A 20,614-nucleotide genomic window follows, 5' to 3' on the forward strand; every position below is an offset into this window, starting at 1 on the left:
GTTGTTGAAGAAGACTATTCATTTCTCACTGGATCCCTTTGGTACCCTTGTTGAAAATTATTTGACCATAGTTGTTTTGAGTTTTTTCTGGACTCTCAATTCTATTCCATTGATCCACATGTCTATCCTCAAGTCATTACTACATTCTTTTGAGTATTGTAGCTTTTTGTTTGTTTGTTTGTTTGTTTGTTTTGAGTATTGTAGCTTTGTAGTAAGATTTGAAGAATGAGTCCTCCAACTTTGTTCTTTTTCAAGATTGTTTTGGCTGTTTAGGTTCCATGTAATTCTATATGAATTTGGCTTTTCCATAACTAAAAAAAAGACCATTGGGATTTTGATAAGGATTGCATTGAATCTCTACATTGCTTTGGATAGTATTACCATGTTCGTGTTTGCCAATTCCAGGAACACAGTATGTCTTTCCATTTATTTACATCTTTAATTTTATTCAACAGTATTTTATAGTTTTAATGTACTAGTCTTATACTTCTTGCTTAAATTTGTTTATCAGTATTTTATTCTTGTTGATAAGATTGCAAATGAATCATTTTCTTAATTTCATTTTATTTTGGGATTGCTCATTGCTACTATATAGAAATACAATGGAGGGTTTTTTTTCTTTTTAAAGATTTTATTTATTCATTTGAGACAGAGAGCATGAGCATGGGTGAGGCAGAGGAAGAGGGAGAAGCAAACTTCCCGCTGAACTGGGAGCCTAATGTGGGGCTTGATTCCAGGACCTGGAGATCATGACCTGAGCCGAAGGCAGATGCTTAACCATCTGAGCCACCCAGGCACCCCGCACTTTTTTTTAGAAATATGATAGAATTTTGCATATTTATCTTATATCCTGTAACTTTGTTGAATTTTTTAGCTCTGATAGTGTTTTTGGGAATTCTTCAGGATTTTCTATATACAAGACCAAGACCATAGGCGAATAGATATAGGTGTGCGTTTGTTCTTAGTATTTTCTCATGATCTTTTTAGTTTCTGTAAGATTTTATAGACATGTCCCATTTCAATTTCTGATTCTAGTTATTAGTGTCTGTTCTTTTTTTATTGTCAGTCTCGATAAAGTTTTGTCAATTTTATCAATCTTTTTGAAGAACCAACTTTTAGATTGATTAATTCTTTGCTTTTCTATTCTTGATTTTGCTTATCTCTAATCTATATTATTTTCTTCCTTCTACTAGATTTCAATTTAGTTGGCTCTTGTTTATTTTTGAAGAATAATGTCAGGTTATTGTTTTGAGGGTTTTTTTCTTTTCTTTTTTTAAAATATAGGCCTATTTGCACTAGATTTCCCTCTGAGCATTGCTTTTCCTGCATCCCATACGTTTTAATACACTGTGTTTATCTCTCATCACCCCCTCCTGAGTTACGGGTATTTTATTTAGTTCTTCAGTATTTTATTTCTATTCTTAAAACACACATATACAAAATTATAATAGCATTATTGTTATTTATACAGACAGTGTTTATTTGGATTTTTCTGAGAGTTATTAGTTTTCTAGCTTACCATTTTTCTGGCATCTCAGGATTTCCCTCTGGTATCATTTTTATTCTCTGCATTCTTTAGAAATTTCTTTCTTGTAGGATCTATTCATTGTAAATTTTCAGTTTTTTAAAACGTTTTCTTTTTAAAGATTTTATTTATTTATTTGAAAGAGAGAGAGAGAGAGAGAGAGAGAGAGCAGAAGCAGGGAGAGCAGCAGAGGAAGGGAGAGAAGCAGGCTCCTTGCTAAGCCGGGAGCCCAATGTGGGGCTCGATCCCACTGCGAACATGACCTGAACTGAAGGTAGACACGTAACTGACTGAGCCACCCAGGCACCCCTCAGTTTTTTAAAATCTTAAAATATCTTCCTCTCACCCTGCTTTGTGAAAGAAATCGTTTTGAGCTTATATAATCAAATGCTGAGAATTAATTTTCTTTTTTTTAACATGACTTCTGCCAGTGTTGCTATTGAATAGTCTGCTATATATCTAATGTCAGTACCCCATGGGTGATCTTATCTCTTGCTTCACTTTTAGATTTTCCTTTCTTTTTAGAATTTTGTACTTCTACTACATTGGGTATAGATTTCTTTTGATTAATTTTGGTACATTTTGTACTTTATCTGTGGATTCAGTGTTGAAAAATTGTTAGCTACTATCTCCTCAAGTACTGTCAGCCAGCCGTTTTTTCTATTTCTTTTCTATTCTTCTGAGATTCCAATTATAAGTATGTTATACTTTTTCTATTTTGTTTAAGTCTCTTCATGTTTTTTATCTTCTGTTTTTCCTGTGATGAATTCTGGGTAATTTTTTAAAATATGGCTTCTAATTTAATAGTTTTTTCTACCAAATTTATTCTATTTAATGAATCCATTGACTTACTTTTTTTTTTTTTTAAGATTTTATTTATTTATTTAACAGAGAGAGATCACAAGTAGGCAGAGAGGCGGGCAGAGAGAGAGAGGAGGAAGCAGGCACCCTGCTGAGCAGAGAGCCCGATGCGGGCCTCGATCCCAGGACCCTGAGATCATGACCTGAGCCGAAGGCAGCGGCTTAACCCACTGAGCCACCCAGGTGCCCCATTTTTTTTTTTTTTTAAATTTCTGAAAGTTCTGTTTAGTTCTCTTTCAGATTAAACTTTTCAGTCTTGTTGCTTGCTTATTCCTGTTATTCATTCAGTTTATTTCTTTGAGTTTAAAATGGTTATTTTATATTCACTGTCAGATGGTTCCAATATTTGAAGTTTAAGGAGGTGTCTAACTTTGCTGACTCTTTCTTTTGAAGGTTTATTTCCTGTGTTTTTGGCATTCTGATTATAAGCTTATATTGAATCTCATATGAAAGGAAACTAATGCCTTAATTGGGTTTGGGTTCCTCCAAATAATAGCTCTGTTTGGTCTTACCAGAAGCTGGGCTAAACTATTGTCTCAAGATCTTTCAGGTTCCTAGTCTTATCTTGGGAATTTTAATTTCCCCTCCCCTAAGCCACTTATCCCCACCCCACTTTCCCAGCCGTAAAACTTGTGTGTTAGTACTGCTGTTGCAGGAATTTTCCTCTTTGCTTGTGCTTTTCACTTGGGTTTTGGCTCACAGTTTTTTCTTTTCTTTTCTTTTTTTTTTTTTTTTGGTGGGGGAGGGGACATAGACAACAGGGAGTGGCCCTGTAACAGCTCCTAGTCACAAAGTATTTTTAGACCCACTTTCTTTTTTTTGTTTTCTAGCAAGAGAGCCTTCTATATTATCTAATCTACCATATTGCCATTAGTGGAACTTTCTGTTTTGTAAACTATATATAAAACATGTTATTCCTAAGTTTTATATATGTAAAAAATTCAAAATGGAACAGAACCAGAACATTATAAAATAAAATTGCCCTAAACCTGAGAGGGACCTATAGGTTTTTGGGATTTTTGTAATGAATTAGAATACAAGTGATAATTTAAAATCTTAAAAGAGAAACAACTTTAAGATATTTTAAAGTTATATATTAAAAATAAGACTGATTTTTAACCTATTACAATTTATATTTGAATAGAAATATAATATTTTGGAAATAAGAAATGGCAAACCTTGTAGATTTTCTGAAATGGTTAATTTTACAAATGTATGTATGGATGCTATCAAAGAAAAGTATTTTCAGTGTGTTCAAATATATATACCAACTAAGTCTTAAGTACAAGGTATAAATTTAAATTATAGCATAGGGTGACTTTATTGTATATATCCTGGCTGTGATGTGGTTACATGTGTTAAAATCCATGGAACTACATAGCGAAAACAAAAAACTAAGTTCAATTTAAAGCATGTTAATTTAAAAATAAAAACTTTCAGGATTTTTAAGAAGACTTTGTGCTGCTTTATTAAAAATAAAATTAAGTGTGTACATTCTTAAAAAGATTCTATGAAGTTTATTTTATATTACAAATTTTCTAGTGTTACTCTCCACTAGCTTTGTTTTGACCTTACTCCGGTTTTGAGATTTAAAGCATCATTACTTTCAGATAATCCAGAATCTAGTATTATATTACAGTAAGCCAGGTTTTCTGAACCTCAGCAACATTGATATCTTTGTTTTGGAGGCTGCCGTGAGCATTCCAAAATATTTAGTAGTACCCCTAGCTTCTCTCCATTAGATTCTAGTAGCACTCTTCTCTCATTTTTGACAACCAAAAATATTTCCAAACTTTGCCAAATATCCCAAGGGGGCAGTGTGTGTGTGTGTGTGTGTGTATGGGTGTGTGTGTAAAGCCAGGTCACCACTAGAGCTAACCACTGTACCAAGCCTAAGTGGCTCAAACTTTTGGAATACATATTTATTCATTTTCAAAGTTTGTCAACCCAGTATTAGTGGTATGATGTGCATTATGGTAAGATCTGTTTGTATATAATCTGTCTACACCAAAACATCTTTTCTAAAATTATCTAATGCTACAATAGTATGTGCTCAACTCATAAAATTAAGAACCTTTATTTGCATTAAATCTTTATAAAATGAGAATTTTAGAAGTATTTGAAAGGGTGAAAAGTACCTGTCCCATAACAACAATCTTAATTAACCAGTATATGAGTTTAATCAAGGGTAAGATGAAGAAACTACATAATGGTAATCTTTGTTTTGGCCTGAATGTATTCTGGTGACTTCGCAAGTCATTTAACAAAAATGTTTATTTTCTTAATCTATAGAATGGAAATTATTTAACCTGAGTAGTATGGGTTAACACAGTAGGAGAAATGTGAGATTTATTTAAGACAGACATTCCATAAAAATGTTAAGTGCTTTCATCAGATACTTACATTTTTTTCAGCTATTAACTAATAGAAGAAAATGGAATTGAATATACCAGCATGGAACAATCTAACGATTCCCTAAGAGTCAACCATAATGATTCTGAAGAATCAAAAACAGATTCTCAAGTATATGAGGTAAGAATTTAACTAGGAACTTTTTCCCATTCCATTTAACAACTTCTATATTTTTTTAAGGTTTTATTTATTTATTTGATGGATAACACAAGCATGGAAAGTGGCAGGCAGAGGTTAGAGAAACAGGCTCCCTGTGCAGCAGGGAGCCTTATGTGGGGCTTGATCCTAGGATCATGGTCTGACCCAAAGGCAGATGCTTAACCAACTGAGCCACCCAGGTGCCCCCATTTAATAACTTTTTAATGTATAAGAAATAGTATTATATTTAATTTTATTCAAGAAAGTTACAGTTTATCCACAATTCTATCATACACTTAACTTTATAATATAGAGCTTTACTTAAAAGTAAAGCTTTTTTTTTTTTTTTTAATTTGACAGAGATCACAAGTTGGCAGAGAGAGAGGAAAGCAGGCTCCCTACTGAGCAGAGAGCCCAGTGCAGGGCTTGATCTCAAGACCCTGAGATCATGACCTGAGCTGAAGGCAGATGCTTAACCCACTGAGTCACCCAGGTGCACCAAAAGTAAAGCTTTTACTTAAAAGCTCTATTATAAAAATTCTATATTCTTAAAATCTATATATAAAGAAAAATCTGTGTTTTAAATTATATATCATGACTTCAGGATGTGTTCCCATGGACAGTTTTATTTTAATACGATTGAAATAAAATATAAAAATCAACAATTTCGGTTTAGAACAAACAGCTTTCTGTCTATATCAGTCTGTGTGAATTGACAACTCTTGTGAAAAATGAAGTGAATAATTAACTGAGAAATGAATCTTTCCATTTTTATTATAGCTTTCTATTTATTTTACTTTAAATTCCAGATAATTAACATATTATATTAGTTTCAGGTATATAATATATTGGTTCAACTGTTTTATACATCACCAAGTGCTCATCACAAGTGCAGTCCTGGGTGCCTGGGTGGCTCAGTCTAAGGTTGGGCATCTGATTGTTCATCTCAGCTCAGGTCTTAATCTCAGGGTTGTTAGTTTGGGCCCTGCATTGGCCATGGAACCTACTTTAACAAAGTGTAAAAACAAAAACAAAAACAAAAACAAAAACAAATTGTAAAAACAAACAAAAACCCAAAAAATCCCCCAAAACAAGTACATTCCTGAATCCCCATCTCCTATTTAACCTGTCCACCCCACCTCCCCACCCCCTGCTCTAGTAATCATCAGTATGTTCTCTTTTATTAATAGTCTGTTTCTTGATTTCTCTTTCTCTTTATCCCTTTCCTCATTTGTTTGTTTCTTAAATTCCATATATGAGTGAAATCATATGGTATTTCTCTTTCTTTGACTGACTTCACTTAGCATTATACTTTCTAGCTCCATCCATGTTGTTGCACATGGCAAGATGTCATTCTTTTTTTTTTATGGCTGAATAATATTCCATTGTGTCTTATACCACATCTTCATCAAGTCATACCACATCCATTCATCAATCATTGGATACTTAGGCTGTTTCCATAATTTGGTTATTGTAAATAATGCTGCTGTATAAACATATGGGTTCATGTATCCCTTTGAATTAATGTTTTTGTATTTCCTGATAAATACCCAATATTGTGATTACTGGATCATAAGGTAGTTATATTTTTAATTTTTTGAGGAACCTCCATACTGTTTCCACAGTGGCTAATAAACATTCTTTGTTTTGTGGTGTGTGTTTTTTTTTTTTTTTTATTATAACATTACGGGCTCCGGGCTGGTTCAATTGATAGAGCCTGCTACTCTTGGGGTTGTGAATTTGAGTCCCATGTTGGGTGTAGAGATTACTTAAAACCTTAAAAAAAAATTTTTTTTTTAATTTAAAAGATACAAATTGTGACATATTTTACAAACACCCTTAGTGCTTTTTTTTTTTTTTTCTTTACAAAAGCATCTAACCTGCATGGACTCCAGGGATCCTTCCTTTGGACAGAATGGTTCTCCTAGAGTTTTACCCATCGCCTCTCATGAAGCAGATAATTCACTCACATCACAGAATATACCAGGGCAGACACAGACTCTTTCTGCAGAACAATTCCATCTAGTGGACCAAAATAAGCAACCTATTCAATATGAACTCCAGTCATTGGGGGATTCTAATGCACAAATGGTGAGTGTATTTTATAAATAATCAGTTTTATGCTATTTAGCAAAATGTATTAACCTTACTAGATGACCTTAATTTCTTGAAACTGTTGACTTGCGTTGCTTTGAAAATACTGTTTCCATGACGTTCATTTTTATGTTACCTGATTTTAAAAGATTTCATTTTAGGATTACTAATAGAATATAAAACTACTTCCCAGTCACTAGGTCTAGGTACACTGTTACTTTGAGATCAGTTGGAAATGTATCATAATACGTGACTAGTGCCAGAGTTTACTTACATTTATTTTCATGTATGCATTTGACTGAACTCAAGGTTATTGCTTTATCCATCTCTCGGGTCACTAACTTGCATGCCACAGGTTGGTATGCCTTCTTGAAGCAAAAGAAAACAATGGAAATAGCAGTGGTATACTGGCAATTAGACATAGCTTCGCTGATGTAGATACGTATGTGTCATGTAAGTAACAGTGCATAAAAGGTGAAAATGCTGCTTTAAATTGTTTCTGAAATATTCATGGCCAAGTTTGAGTAGAAGAAATAAAAGATGGTTTTGTTGGAAATTAAAGAGAATTATTGAGAAAAACTTTGTTTCTCTCTGACTAATAAGAATATCCTTACATTAAAAAAAAAAGAATATCTTTACATTAATAATACAAAGAATAACATATGTCTTGTTTACCTGTTTTCCAAATTTTCTGCAATGGGTATTAATTACATAATAGAATTATTTTATTTTTATTTTTTTTAAAAGGTTTTATTTATTTGACAGAGAAATCACAAGTAGGCAAAGAGGCAGGCAGAGAGAGAGGAGGAAGCAGGCTCCCTGCTGAGCCTGTTGGGGTATTCGATCCAAGGGCCCTGAGATCATGACCTGAGCTAAAGGTAGACAATTAACCAACTGAGCCACCCAAGCACCTTAGTGAATTATTTTAAAGACAGTAATCTGATTGTACATCTCTAACAAGATATAATCTAGAAACAAAATGTGTAAACTTTTCAATGAATTTAATATTAATAATAATCTTAGTATTGTTATTCTGCAGCTATTATATATCAAGTATAGAACAAAGCATATAAATATCTTAAATCTATAGAATCAGTAGGATGATGCCCCCATTTTCTTCCTGACACTGCTTGTTTGCACCTTCTCTATTTTTTCTTGAACAGTCTTATAAGATGTGTATTAATTTTATTAGTCATTTATAAAGATTTTATTTATTTATTTTTTTGTCAGAGAGAGAGAGAGAGCGCACAAGCAGGCAGAGAGGCAGGCAGAAAGAGAGGAGGAAGCAGGCTCCCTGCTGAGCAGAGAGTCCGATGCAGGGCTAGATCCCAGGACCCTGGAATCATGACCTGAGCTGAAGGCAGAGGCTTTAACCACTGAGCCACCCAGGCACCCTAAGAGCAATTTTAGATTCAAAGCAAAACTGAGCAGAAGTATAGTGATGCTTAAAAAAAACCCTGCCCCTATACATGCATGGTCTTTCCCATTTTCAAGATCTCCCACCATATGGAGCCTTTTTAAAAAAAAAATTTTTTTTAATGTGATTTTTTTTGATGTAGAAGTTATCAAGGAAGTAGTAAAGATTCTGTAGTGGATGAATCTGCAACAAATGAAGAGGTTTTAAAGTGAAGCAGGGATGGTATTTTTGGATTTATCAGATATATCGTACAGTACACAAGGAGCCCAGTAAATATGACTACTTATTAGTCAAGGTTTTCTGATAATATTCATGGTCTGCCTCAAATAAAATGCATTGCAACAGGTGACTTTTCAAAACTTTGATTTCATAGCGAAGATTAAAAGTAACTTTCTTTTAAAATAGGAAAAGTAATATTATTGTCACTGTTATCAAATTACATGAACTGAAAATAGTTTTCTAGGTACCAGGTAGAAGGAAGCTATGGGAGGAGAAAGCTAAGGAAGGGGAAAGTGGAGGAGGCTCTCCTCCACTCTACATAGGAAACATATTTCCAAAAGTTAGAGGTATTCCACAGATCTTTCTTAATTATGAAATTTTCATATGAGTAAATAAATTATAAATATATGTGTTTTATTTGGATTTAGTAGATTTATTTTCTAAGAATGAATGGAATATTTTTTTACAAGTATTTGATCTTATTTAAGGAGAAAGGAATTTAAAAACCATGTTATTACTGTTGCCTTTTAAAGCCCAGCAATATTTCTTGTATTGTTTTTGTCTTCTTTTAGGTTAAGTAAAATCATCAGATAATGGGAAGCAGTATAAAATAGTTGTTTGAATTTGGGTTTGAATTTCAACTCACCACCCTATCTTGCATGAGTTGTGTAACCTCTTATGACAATATCCTCAAGTATAAAATGTATATACTTGATTTACATATGATAGGGAATAAATACAATAATGCATGTAAAGTCTTGCCATTTAGTATGCATTCAACAAACGTCAAGCAATTATTGTCATCAGAGTTTACAGTTACTTTTTCATGATGAAGTGATAAGAGTTATGGCAAGGTATTTTTATCTTAAGAAACTTGATAAACTTTGGGGGAGGGAAACAATTACTAGTCTTAATTTCTGAGAAATGTTTACAGTAATTGTCCCTAAAGCATCTACTTCATTGAAATTTTTTTCAAATTTAATTTTTTTTCAATTAAAATTTTTTTCCAATGACCCTCTTAAAACTAGAGCTGCAGTCTCTGTCACGCATCAGTAATGTTTTCATGTTTTATAAAACAGAAAGGCTGTCTTACCTCCAGGCTGGAGAATGGGAGGCTGCCATTTTTCATTCCTGTCCTCCAGGGCTCTACAGAAAGTGTTCAGGGAACAAAAGAGCTCCTGAGAGCAAACAGTAGATTACTTAGCCTGGCCCCTGGCAAGGGCAGTGCAATTCCACCTCGGGCAAAGACATTTGAGAATCACCCCAGAAGATCAGCAAGAACATCCAGCCAAGACCAAGCTCACTGATCAAGGAGGACAGTGGAATTCCAGAGGAAGAGAAAGCAAAGCATGGAATTCATGGCTTTCACCTCATGATTCTTTAGTCTTGCAAAGTTAATTAAATTTATTTTATTTAATTTTTTCTTATTCTAATTTTATTTAACGTGTCCTCTTTGCTCTTTTAAGGTTTTTTAATTAGTTTATCTTAACAATACTTTCTTTAAAAAAACTTTTTAAACCTCCATTATTGTAGTCATATTTTATCTTTATCCTTCATAGTATTTATATTTTTTGTATACATAAAGGGTTTTTTCTTATACAAAAATTTTGGGATACAGTTTCTTCCAATAGATCAAAATATACCCTAAATATAGGATAGGGCTTTGATATGGTCTCCAGCCTGAGCAAATTCTCTCCTCTTTCTTTTTCCAGCCAACTTATCTTATCAATTCCTTGTTTAGAATTCTTTTTTTATTTTCATCTTTACAGTCATATTCCGTTCCTTCTCATGTTTGTTCTTATTTTGATGTATATATATATAAGTTTTTCTTTCTTTAAAAATTTTGGGAGGTAGTTTCTTTTAAGAGACCAAAATACACCCAAATCAAGTGGGTGGCTCTGTTCTATTCACCAGTCTATCATATAGTTTTAAAAAATTTTTTTTTTATAAATTTCTTTTTACCCCTTTTCTTCTTCCCCTATTTGGGGTCTCTTCTGATTTGGTTAGCGTACATTTTTCTGGGGTCTTTGCCACCCTTTTAGTGTTTCATTCTCTCCTTCATATATTCTTCTCTGGGTAAAATGAAAAGGCGGGAAAAACTCACCACATACAAAAAAAGAACAAGAGGCAGTACCAAAGGCTAGGGACCTAATCAGTATGGACATTGGTAAAATGTCAGATCGAGAGTTCAGAATGATGATTCTCAAGGTGTTACCTGGGCTCCAAACAGGCATGGAAGATATTAGAGAAACCCTGTCTAGAGAAATAAAAGCCCTTTCTGGAGAAATAAAAGAATTAAAATCTAACCAAGCTGAGATCAAAAAAGCTATTAATTAGGTGCCATAAAAAATGGAGGCTCTTACTGTTAGGATAAATGAGGCAGAAGAGAGAATCACTGACAAAGAAGACCAAATGACAGAGAATAAAGAAGCTGAGCAAAAGAGAGACAAACAACTACTGGACCATGAGGGAAGAATTTGAGAGATAAGTGATATCATAAGATGAAACAATATTAGAAGAATTGGGATTCCAGAAGAAGAAGAAAGAGAGAGGGGCCAGAATGTATATTGGAGTGGACTATAACAGAGAATTTCCCTAATACGGCAAAGAGAGCAAGCATCAATATCCAGGAGGCACAGAGAACGCACCCTCCCCCCAAAATCAATAAGAATAGGTCTATATCCCGTCATCTAATAGTAACACTTACAAGTCTTAGTGACAAAAAGAAAATCCTGAAAGCAGCTCAGGGCAAGAAGTCTGTAACATACAATGGTATCATACTCAAAATAATGGAATCTGCTAAATCATACTCAAAGGGTCTGTCCAACAATAAGAGCTAACAATTTTAAATGTCTGTTCCCCTAAAATGGGAGCAGCCAACTATATAAACCAATTAATAACAAAATTAAAGAAACACTTGACAATAATACAATAATAGTAGGGGATTTTAACCCCCCCCCCCCCCCCCCGCCTCACTGAAATGGACAGATCATCAAGGGAATAGATCAACAAGGGAATAAAGACCTTAAATGACACACTGGACCAGATGGACATAACAGATATATTCAGAGCATTCCATCCCAAAGCAACAATACACATTCTTTTCTGGTGCTCATGGAACATTCTCCAGAATAGATCACATCCTGGGTCACAAATCAGGTCTCAACTGGTACCAAAAGACGAATCATTCCCTGCGTATTCTCAGACCACAGTGCTCTGAAACTAGAACTCAATCACAAGAGGAAAGTTGGAAAGAACTCAAATACACGGAGACTAAAGAGCATCCTTCTAAAGAATGAATGGGTCAACCAGGAAATTAAAGAAGAATTGAAAAAATTCATGGAAACAAATGATAATGAAAACACAGCTGTTCAAAATCTGTGGGACACAGCAAAGGTGGTCCTGAGAAGAAAGTATATAGCCATACAAGTCTTTCTTAAGAAACAAGAAGGTCTCAGGTACACAGCCTAACCCTATACCCAAAGGAGCTGGAGAAAGAACAGCAAAGAAAGCCTAAACCCAGCAGGAGAAGAGAAATAAAGATCAGAGCAGAAATCAGTGAAATAGAAACTGAAAGAATGAGAGAACAAATCAATGAAACTAGGAGCTGGTTCTTTGAAAGAATTAATAAGATTGTTAAACTCCTGGCCAAACTTATCAGAAAGAAAAGAGAAAGGACCCAAATAATAAAAATCATGAATGAAAGAGGAGAGATGACAACCAACACCAAAGAATAAAAACAAGTATAGGAACATATTATGAGCAACTGTACACCAGCAAATCTGACAATCTGGAAGAAATGGCTGCATTCATAGAGATACATAATCTACCAAAACTGAACCAGGAAGAAACAGACCCATAATCAGTAAGGAGATTGAAGCAGTCATCAAAAATCTCCCAACAAACAAGAGTCCAGGGCCAAATGGTTTCCCAGGGGAATTCTACCAAACATTTAAAGAAGAAATAATACCTATTCTCCTGAAACTGTTCCAGAAAACAGAAATGGAAGGAAAACTTCCAAACTCATTTTATGAGGCCACATTACCTTGATCCCAAAACCAGACAGAGACCCCATCAAAAAGAATTACAGACCAATATCCTAGATGAATACAGATATGAAAATTCTCACCAAAATACCGGCCAGTAGGATCCAATAGTACATTGAAAGGATTATTCGCCACAAGCAAGTGGGATTTATTCCAGGGCTGCAAGGTTGGTTCAGCATTCGCAAATCAGTCAATGTGATATAGTACATTAAGAAAAGAAAGGAAAGAACCATATGATATTCTCAATAGATGCAGAAAAAGCATTTGACAAAGTACAGCATCCTTTCTAGATCAAAACTCTTCAAAGTATAGGGATAGAGGGTACATACCTCAATATCTTCAAAGCCATCTAGGAAAAACCCACCATGAATATCATTCTCAGTGGAGACAAAATGAGAGCTTTTCTGCTAAGGTCAAGAATACAGCAGGGATGTCCGCTATCACCACTGCTATTCAACATAGTACTAGGAATCCTACCCTCAGCAATCAGACAACAAAAAGAAATTAAAGGCACCCAAATTAGCAAAGTAGAAGTCAAACTATCACTCTTTGCAGATGATATGATACTTTATGTGGAAAACCCAAAAGACTCCACTCCAAAACTGCTAGAACTTGTACAGGAATTCAGTAAAGTGTCAGGATATAAAATCTATGCACAGAAATCAGTTGCATTTCTATTCACCAACAACAAGACAAAAGAAAGAGAAATGAAGGAGTCAATCCCATTTACAATTGCACCCAAAACCGTAAGATACCTAGGAATAAACCTAACCAAAGAGGCAAAGAATCTGTACTCAGAAAACTATTAAGTACTCATGAAAGAAATTGAGGAAGACACAAAGAAATGGAAAAATGTTCCATGCTCATGGATCGGAAGCACAAATATTGTGCAAATGTCTATGCTAACTAATGCAACCTACACATATAATGCAATCCCTATCAAAATACTACCTTTTTTTTTTTCAAAAAAATGAAACAAATAAACCTAAAGTTTATATGGAACCAGAAAAGACCTTGAATAGCCAGAGGAATGTTGAAAAATAAAGCTAAAGTTGGTGGCATCACAATTCCAGACTTCAAGCTCTATTACAAAGCTGTCATCATCAAGACAGTATGGTACTGGCACAAAAACAGACACATAGATCAATGGAACAGAATAGAGAGCCCAGAAATAGATCCTCAACTCTATAGTCTACTAATCTTTGACAAAGCAGGAAAGAATGTCCAATGGAATAAAGACAGTCTCTTCAACAGATGGTGTTGGGAAAATTGGACAGCCATATGCAGAAAAATGAAACTGGACCATTTGCTTACACCACGCACGAAAATAAGACCCAAAATGGATGAAAGACCTCAGTGTGAGAAAGGAATCCATCAAAATCCTTAAGGAGAACACAGGCACCAACCTCTTTGACCTCAGCCACAGCAACTTCTTCCTAGAAACATCGCCAAAGGCAAGGGAAGCAAGGGCAAAAATGAACTATTGGGACTTCATCAAGATCATAAGCTTTTGCACAGCAAAGGAAACAGTTAACAAAACCAAAAGGAAACTGACAGAATGGGAGAAGATATTTGGGAATGACATATCAGATACAGGGCTAGTATCCAAAATCTATAAAGAACTTATCAAACTCAATAGTCAAAGAATAATCCAATCAAGAAATAGGCAGAGGATATGAATAGACACTTCTGCAAAGAAGACGTCCAGGTGGCCAACAGAATCATGAAAAAGTGCTCCACATCACTTGGCATCAGGGAAATACAAATCAAAACCACAATGAGATACCATCTCACACCAGTTAGAATGGCTAAAATTAACAAAAAAACGACAGATGCTGGTAAGGATGCAAAGAAAGGGGAGCCCTCCTACCCTGTAGGTGGGAATGCAAGCTGGTGCAGCCACTCTGGAAAACAGCATGGAGGTTCCTCAAAAAGTTGAAGTAATCGCACTACTGGGTATTTACCCTAAAGATACAAATGTAGTGATACGAAGGGGCGTGTGCACCCGAATGTTTATAGCAGCAATGTCCACAATTGCCAAAGTATGGAAAGAACCTAGATGTCCATCAACAGATGAATGGATAAAGATGTGGTATATATATACAATGGAATACTATGCAACCATCAAAAGAAATGACATCTTGCCATTTGCAATGACATGAATGGAACTAGAGGGTATTATGCTGAGCAAAATAAGTCAATCAGAGAAAAACAATTATATGATCTCCCTGATATAAGGAATTTGAGAGGCAATGTGGGGGGTATAAGGGGTAGGGGAGGAAAAAATGAAACAAGCTGGGATCGGGAGGGAGACAAAGCATAAGAGACTCAATGTCACAAAACAAACTCAGGCTTGCTTGGGGGAGGGGGTATGGAGAGGGTGTTTGGGTTATGGACATTGGGGAGGGTGTGCACTATGGTCAGAGCTGTGAAGTGTGTAAGCCTTATGATTCACAGACTGGTATCCCTGGGGCAAATAAAATATGTTAATTTTAAAAATTTAATTTAAAAAAGGCCCTCTTGGTAAGTGTGTTGGAATGATTACAAAGAATTACTTGAATAAGAATTGAGGCTCGTAGACCTTGGGTAAAACAGTTACACTGTGTCAATAGAAGAGTAATATGTTAGGTAATAAAGTGTACAGGGTGTCCAAAAAGTCTGGAAATGTAAGATAAACTTGTCTTCAAATGGAGGACACGTATTGCATGGAGCACTGGATGTGGTACATAAACAATTTTTGAACACTGAGAAAAAATAAATTAAATTTTAAAAAATATATTAGTTTTGTTTTTCAAATGTTGGGCTCAAAATCTTTTTTTTTTTTCCAGCTTTAGACACCCTTTTAGTTGACAGTTCTCTAAATTTAAGGTAATAGATTCAATGTTAAGCTGAAGGAAAAAATAGAAATAATAAACATATAATTTTTTTTATATTTTCAGACTTTTGGGGCATTCTTTGGTATTCCTTATGGACCAAGACAGAATATATAAAAATTCAAAGATATAAAAATAAATTCTGTTTAATTAGACATCTAACAAGATACAGTGTGAGATACGAATGAAAGTGACATAAAATACAGAACAAATGACTACCACACAAATAATCCAAACACATAGGGATATAATACAGTAAGTAGAAAAAAAGCAAATACATTAAGTCCTGTGAGATTCTTGTTCACATTACTAAGTAATTAGACCTCATACATGTGTAATGATTAAGACCATAGGTGGTTAAGATCATAGGACACAGAGTCAAATTTCCTGTTTTGAATCCTAGCTTTAACACTTACCAGCTCCGAAAGAGTACCTCAGTGTTTTCATCTACAAAATGAGGGAAATAATAGTGTCTACCATACAGATAGGCATGTCTTTAATCATTTATTTAGTAATAATTGTGTTAAAGCATTGTTGGCTTATGCATTTGATTTCTTTCTTAATGTTCAAGATGATTGTTGCCAACCCCTCAGAAAATGGACAGGTGCTGCGTGTAATTCCATCTACACAGACAGGAATGGCACAAGTGATTGTACCTCAGGGGCAGCTTGTGGATGTGAATAGTCCTCAGGGTGAGTAATCATGGGATATATGGGATTTAAGAATGTTTTAAAGAACAGATATATATATATCAGAAAATCACCTCATGAAAGTCCGTGCTAAAATCGATCTCTTTGGGTAAGGTTGTGAACTGAATAATTAGAAAAAGTTTCTTAGCCCAAATAAATTTCAAGTTCATTTTTCAACTCCTGTCTAGGTTAGCTGTCTATTTCATTTTGGAATTCTGTGAAGCTGGTTGACTCTTGCTTCCTCCCAAATGACCAGTGAGCATAAAATAAATTCTTTTTAATTATAATAACAGTAATAACAGCTACAATAACAAGATTATAGTGCTAATAGTTACTGGAGAAATTATTATATTTGTATTTTTATCAATATTGTTGTTAGCCATGTGATTCATTACTCTTTTATTTAACTATTTTTTTCATCCTCTTTGCTCTTCTTTTTTTCCTTCAGACTCAGAAAGGAGAATCATGCTCCCCATTTTTTTTTTTACTCTTTCTTAACCTATTGATAATATTCCTGTTAGTTCTTTTCTTTTACTTTTTTTCCTTTTCTATCTAATACCATTGCTACACTGTTTCATCGTTCATTCATAGCTAATGATTTAGAATAGATATTTTTACCTTAGTGATATGGTTCGCCTTTGTTAGTAGTTAAAACTTAAGGGAAAAAACAGTTTGAAGACAAAATGAAAAACATGGTATAAAAATGAAAAAAAAAGAGTCTGATACTAACGATGTATTATATACAGGCTAGTTGAATTTAAAAATTTTTTTTTAAAAAATGAAAAAGTTTTATACTTTCCTATTATATTATGAAACTGTTAACATAACAATTGTACCACTTTTATATTCTAGCTGTTCAATATAAGCTTCAAAAATGTAATTACAGAATTTCAGTAGTCAGTATTATAATTAGAAACTAAACAGATTTATTAGGGAAATTCTCAATAAAACATTGTAAGTTTTGGCATCTTTATCTTGCCTTTCGTATTTCAAATCGATGAGTTCTACTTAGTTACATTCTCACGGACTTATTCAAGATACTGACGTTGCATTGTTCTTGTTATTGCTGTTAAGATGTCTCTGAAGAGAAGTCCAATGATAGAAATTTACCAACTGTAAGAGTGGATGTTCTAGCAGATCATACCAGTAGTTACACTCTTCATCCACAAGCATCTGTCACATTGCCCAAAAAGACAGTGGCCAGGTGAGTCCATGGGAAAGAGGAGTTCATGTTTTGAAATTATCATGGAAATCTTTTTTAAAATTATCATATCTAAAGTGAGCTGACTAAAAAAAAGATTATAAATTCAAGAAATAGAATAAACTATCATCAAATTGTCAAATATCTTTAATTATTTAAATGACATCTTGGCAACTTAGGAGACTGTTTTAGAAGTTATGTCAGGGGCACCTGAGGAGTTCAGTGGGATAAAGACTCTGCCATCAGCTCAGGTCATGATCCCAGTGTCCTGGGATCGAGTCCTGCATGGGGCTGTCTGCTCAGTGGGGATCCTGCTGACCCCCTCCCCTGTCTGCCTCTCTGCCTACTTGTGATCTGTCTGTCAAATAAATAAAATCTTTAAATTAAAAAAAAAAAAGCTATAATGTCTAATGTGCTACTTTTCCTCAGTGACACTTGCCTGTTGTCTTTTGAAGCAATCTGAAAACATCTGGCACTAATAGAGGTTTTAGAATAAAGAAATATCCATTCAAAAAAAAAAAAAAGAAATATCCGTTCTAGTTCCTAAAATGTTTAATGGTTCATCATCTTTTTATGTATTTAATTCCTCTGTGGTAAAGTAATGAAGTGTTTTTTGTTAACATGTTTCAGCTTTTATTTTTGCCTTAACACTATAATAATTTAGGCAAATGTAGATATGGATTTTGTATTATTTATATTCTTTTAACTCTTAAAGACAGTATTAAAAATTTATACACTAGTAATTACATTTTGTCTTAGAGCTTGACATAGTATCATGTTAACTTAATGAGTCACCTGAAGATGTTTTATTGGCTCATTTTTTCGTTAAATGAAAAACAATTATATAATGAAATAAAATGAGAAGACTACAAAATAAGATTTGAAGGAGATATTAAAATACTTAATTTTGTTGGGGCTATAGATATTTGGAAGAAAAAACATAGGCCTTTTCTTTAGCAACTAATAAAATAGTGCTGTTTAAAGAAAATTATAATTAAAATACACCCACCAACTCTCTTGTTATTATTACAGTTAAGATCTTATATCTTCTATTTTTTCAAATAAACTCTACACCCAGCTTAAACCATTTGTGCCAGCCAGATACCCCTGTTATTACAGTTTCTTACTGATGACCTCAGTATATTTTCTGTAACACTGGCTAAAGGGATAAAACGGTTGAATGTCGTATGTGTGTTTGTGTGTGTATAATATATATTTATGTATATTCCTTCCTTGTCCCAGAATGCTTGAAGAACCCTTTCTGGCTCCTCTCCAGCCACTTTCTTCTAACACACCTATGTGGGCCTGCCGTCTTAGGAGCTGTGAGGTGAGTTAAAAATAATCCTTACCTAGATTCATTAAATTGATTATTGTTATAATCAATCAAAATGTCCACTTTTGACTGTATCTGTAATACTTTGTTTTAATGCTAACTCTGACCTCATCTGTTCTTTTATTCCTTAGAGAGTGTAAGCTCTGTTAAAGCAGAGATCATATAAATTCCTTCATGCTTCACTATCATTTCTTCTCTTGCATGTCTTCCATGCAAGGTAATCTTCATTATTATGTTTTTCTACTTTTTATTTTTTGACCATTACTTTTTCTTTACTTGTACTTATTTCTTTTCATATTCTCAATGAAAATACTTTAAGTTTTGCTGTTTGACTTTGCTTTATTTCTCTACATTTTATCCCTTGGAGAGCTGATCAACTTTGTTAACTTTCAACTCTCACTTTTATAAAAATGATTTCCAAATCTTTATCACTGGTTCTTTAATTATGCCCTTGCCCCAGATCTCCAGCTACTTAATTGGAGCTTTACTTAATTTCACCTCAATTCACCAGGTGCTAAACAGAAATTACCATGTCACAACTAGCTGTACTTTTTTTTTTTTTAACATTTATGTGTTAAGGTTTTTTAAAAATTTTATTTATTTATTTGACAGAGAGAGGAATCACAAGTAGGCAGAGCAGCAGGTAGAGAGAGAGAGGAGGAAGCAGGCTCCCTACTGAGCAAAGAGCCCGATGCAGAGCTTGATCCCAGGACCCTGAGATCACAACCTGAGCCAAAGGCAGAGAAGTCCAACCCACTGAGCCACCCAGGTGCCCCAACTAGCTGTACTTCTAAACTCCTTATCTGTTTAATGACAAATACCTTTTCCTTAGACATTCAGGCAGAATGTTTTTTTTTTTTAATATTTTATTTATTTATTTGACAGAGAGAGAAAGAACACAAGCAGGGGAGTGGAAGAGAGAGAAGCAGATTCCCCATTGAGAAGGGAGCCCAATGTGGGGCTCAGTCCTAGAACCCTGGGATCATGGCCTGAGCCTCCCAAGCACCCCTAGGCACAGTGTTTTGTTTTATTTTATTTTATTTTTTTAATTTTTTTTAGAGATTATGTATTTATTTAACAGCGAGAGACATACAGTGAGAGAGGAAACACAAGCAGGGGGAGCGGCAAAGGGAGAGGGAGAAGCAGGCTCCCCACCGAGCAGGGAGCCACATGTGGGGCTCCATCCCAGGACCCCAGGATCACGGCCCCCCGAAGGCAGAAGCCCAAAGACTGAGCCACCTGGGCGCCCCCACAGTGTTTTAGATTAAATTCTTCCTTTCCCATACTAAAGTAATCATCTGATTCTTTTAGTTTTTCCTTTAAAGTATCTGTCTTGGGATGCCTGGTGGCTCAGTCAGTTAAGCATCTGCCTTTGACTCAAGTCATGATCCCAGAGTCCTGGGTTCAAGTCCCACATCTGGCTCCCTGCTAAGCTAGGAGTCCACTTCTCCCTCTGCCCCCTATTCCCTCTGATTATGCCCCACCTCCTGACAAATAAATTAATTTAATTTAATTTAAAAAGAACCTAATAAGACATTCTTAAATAAATAAAATCTCTCTCTTTTTATGGAGTGATTGGGGCCTCCTTCTTCATAGATTTTTGTTATCTAGAACTTAATTATGGTAACAGCCTTTACTTTAATCTCTGACTCTTCTATTTCTGGGGCCTACTGTCTAGTTTTCTAAAAATACCTTCTTTAAATATTGCTTTCATTATTTCTTCTCACTGCCCAATAAGTTCAGTGTCATTTTTTCCATATCATTCACCACTATACATGGCTTTCAAGATCTTCCATAATCTGGTAT

The 20,614-nt window shown here is 34.6% G+C and overlaps 1 protein-coding gene across 7 annotated transcripts in view; it reads left to right on the forward strand.

Moving 5' to 3' along the window:
• The window catches only part of CARF (calcium responsive transcription factor), a 76,696-nt gene that overhangs the window by 12,685 nt on the left and 43,397 nt on the right, over window positions 1-20,614 (forward strand). For all 7 annotated transcript variants that reach the window (XR_004288471.1, XR_004288470.1, XR_004288469.1 and 4 more), the window contains exons 3-7: window positions 4,801-4,918; window positions 6,809-7,027; window positions 16,157-16,277; window positions 17,349-17,478; window positions 18,718-18,802. Coding sequence is in view for 4 of the 7 variants with exons in the window: in XM_032354472.1 (XP_032210363.1) it covers window positions 4,841-4,918; window positions 6,809-7,027; window positions 16,157-16,277; window positions 17,349-17,478; window positions 18,718-18,802 (633 nt within the window). In the remaining 3 variants the exon portion in view is untranslated. The remainder of the gene's footprint in view (window positions 1-4,800; window positions 4,919-6,808; window positions 7,028-16,156; window positions 16,278-17,348; window positions 17,479-18,717; window positions 18,803-20,614) is intronic.

The sequence above is a fragment of the Mustela erminea genome, chromosome 8, assembly GCF_009829155.1.
Source record: "Mustela erminea isolate mMusErm1 chromosome 8, mMusErm1.Pri, whole genome shotgun sequence".
NCBI classification, from domain to species: Eukaryota; Metazoa; Chordata; class Mammalia; order Carnivora; family Mustelidae; genus Mustela; species Mustela erminea.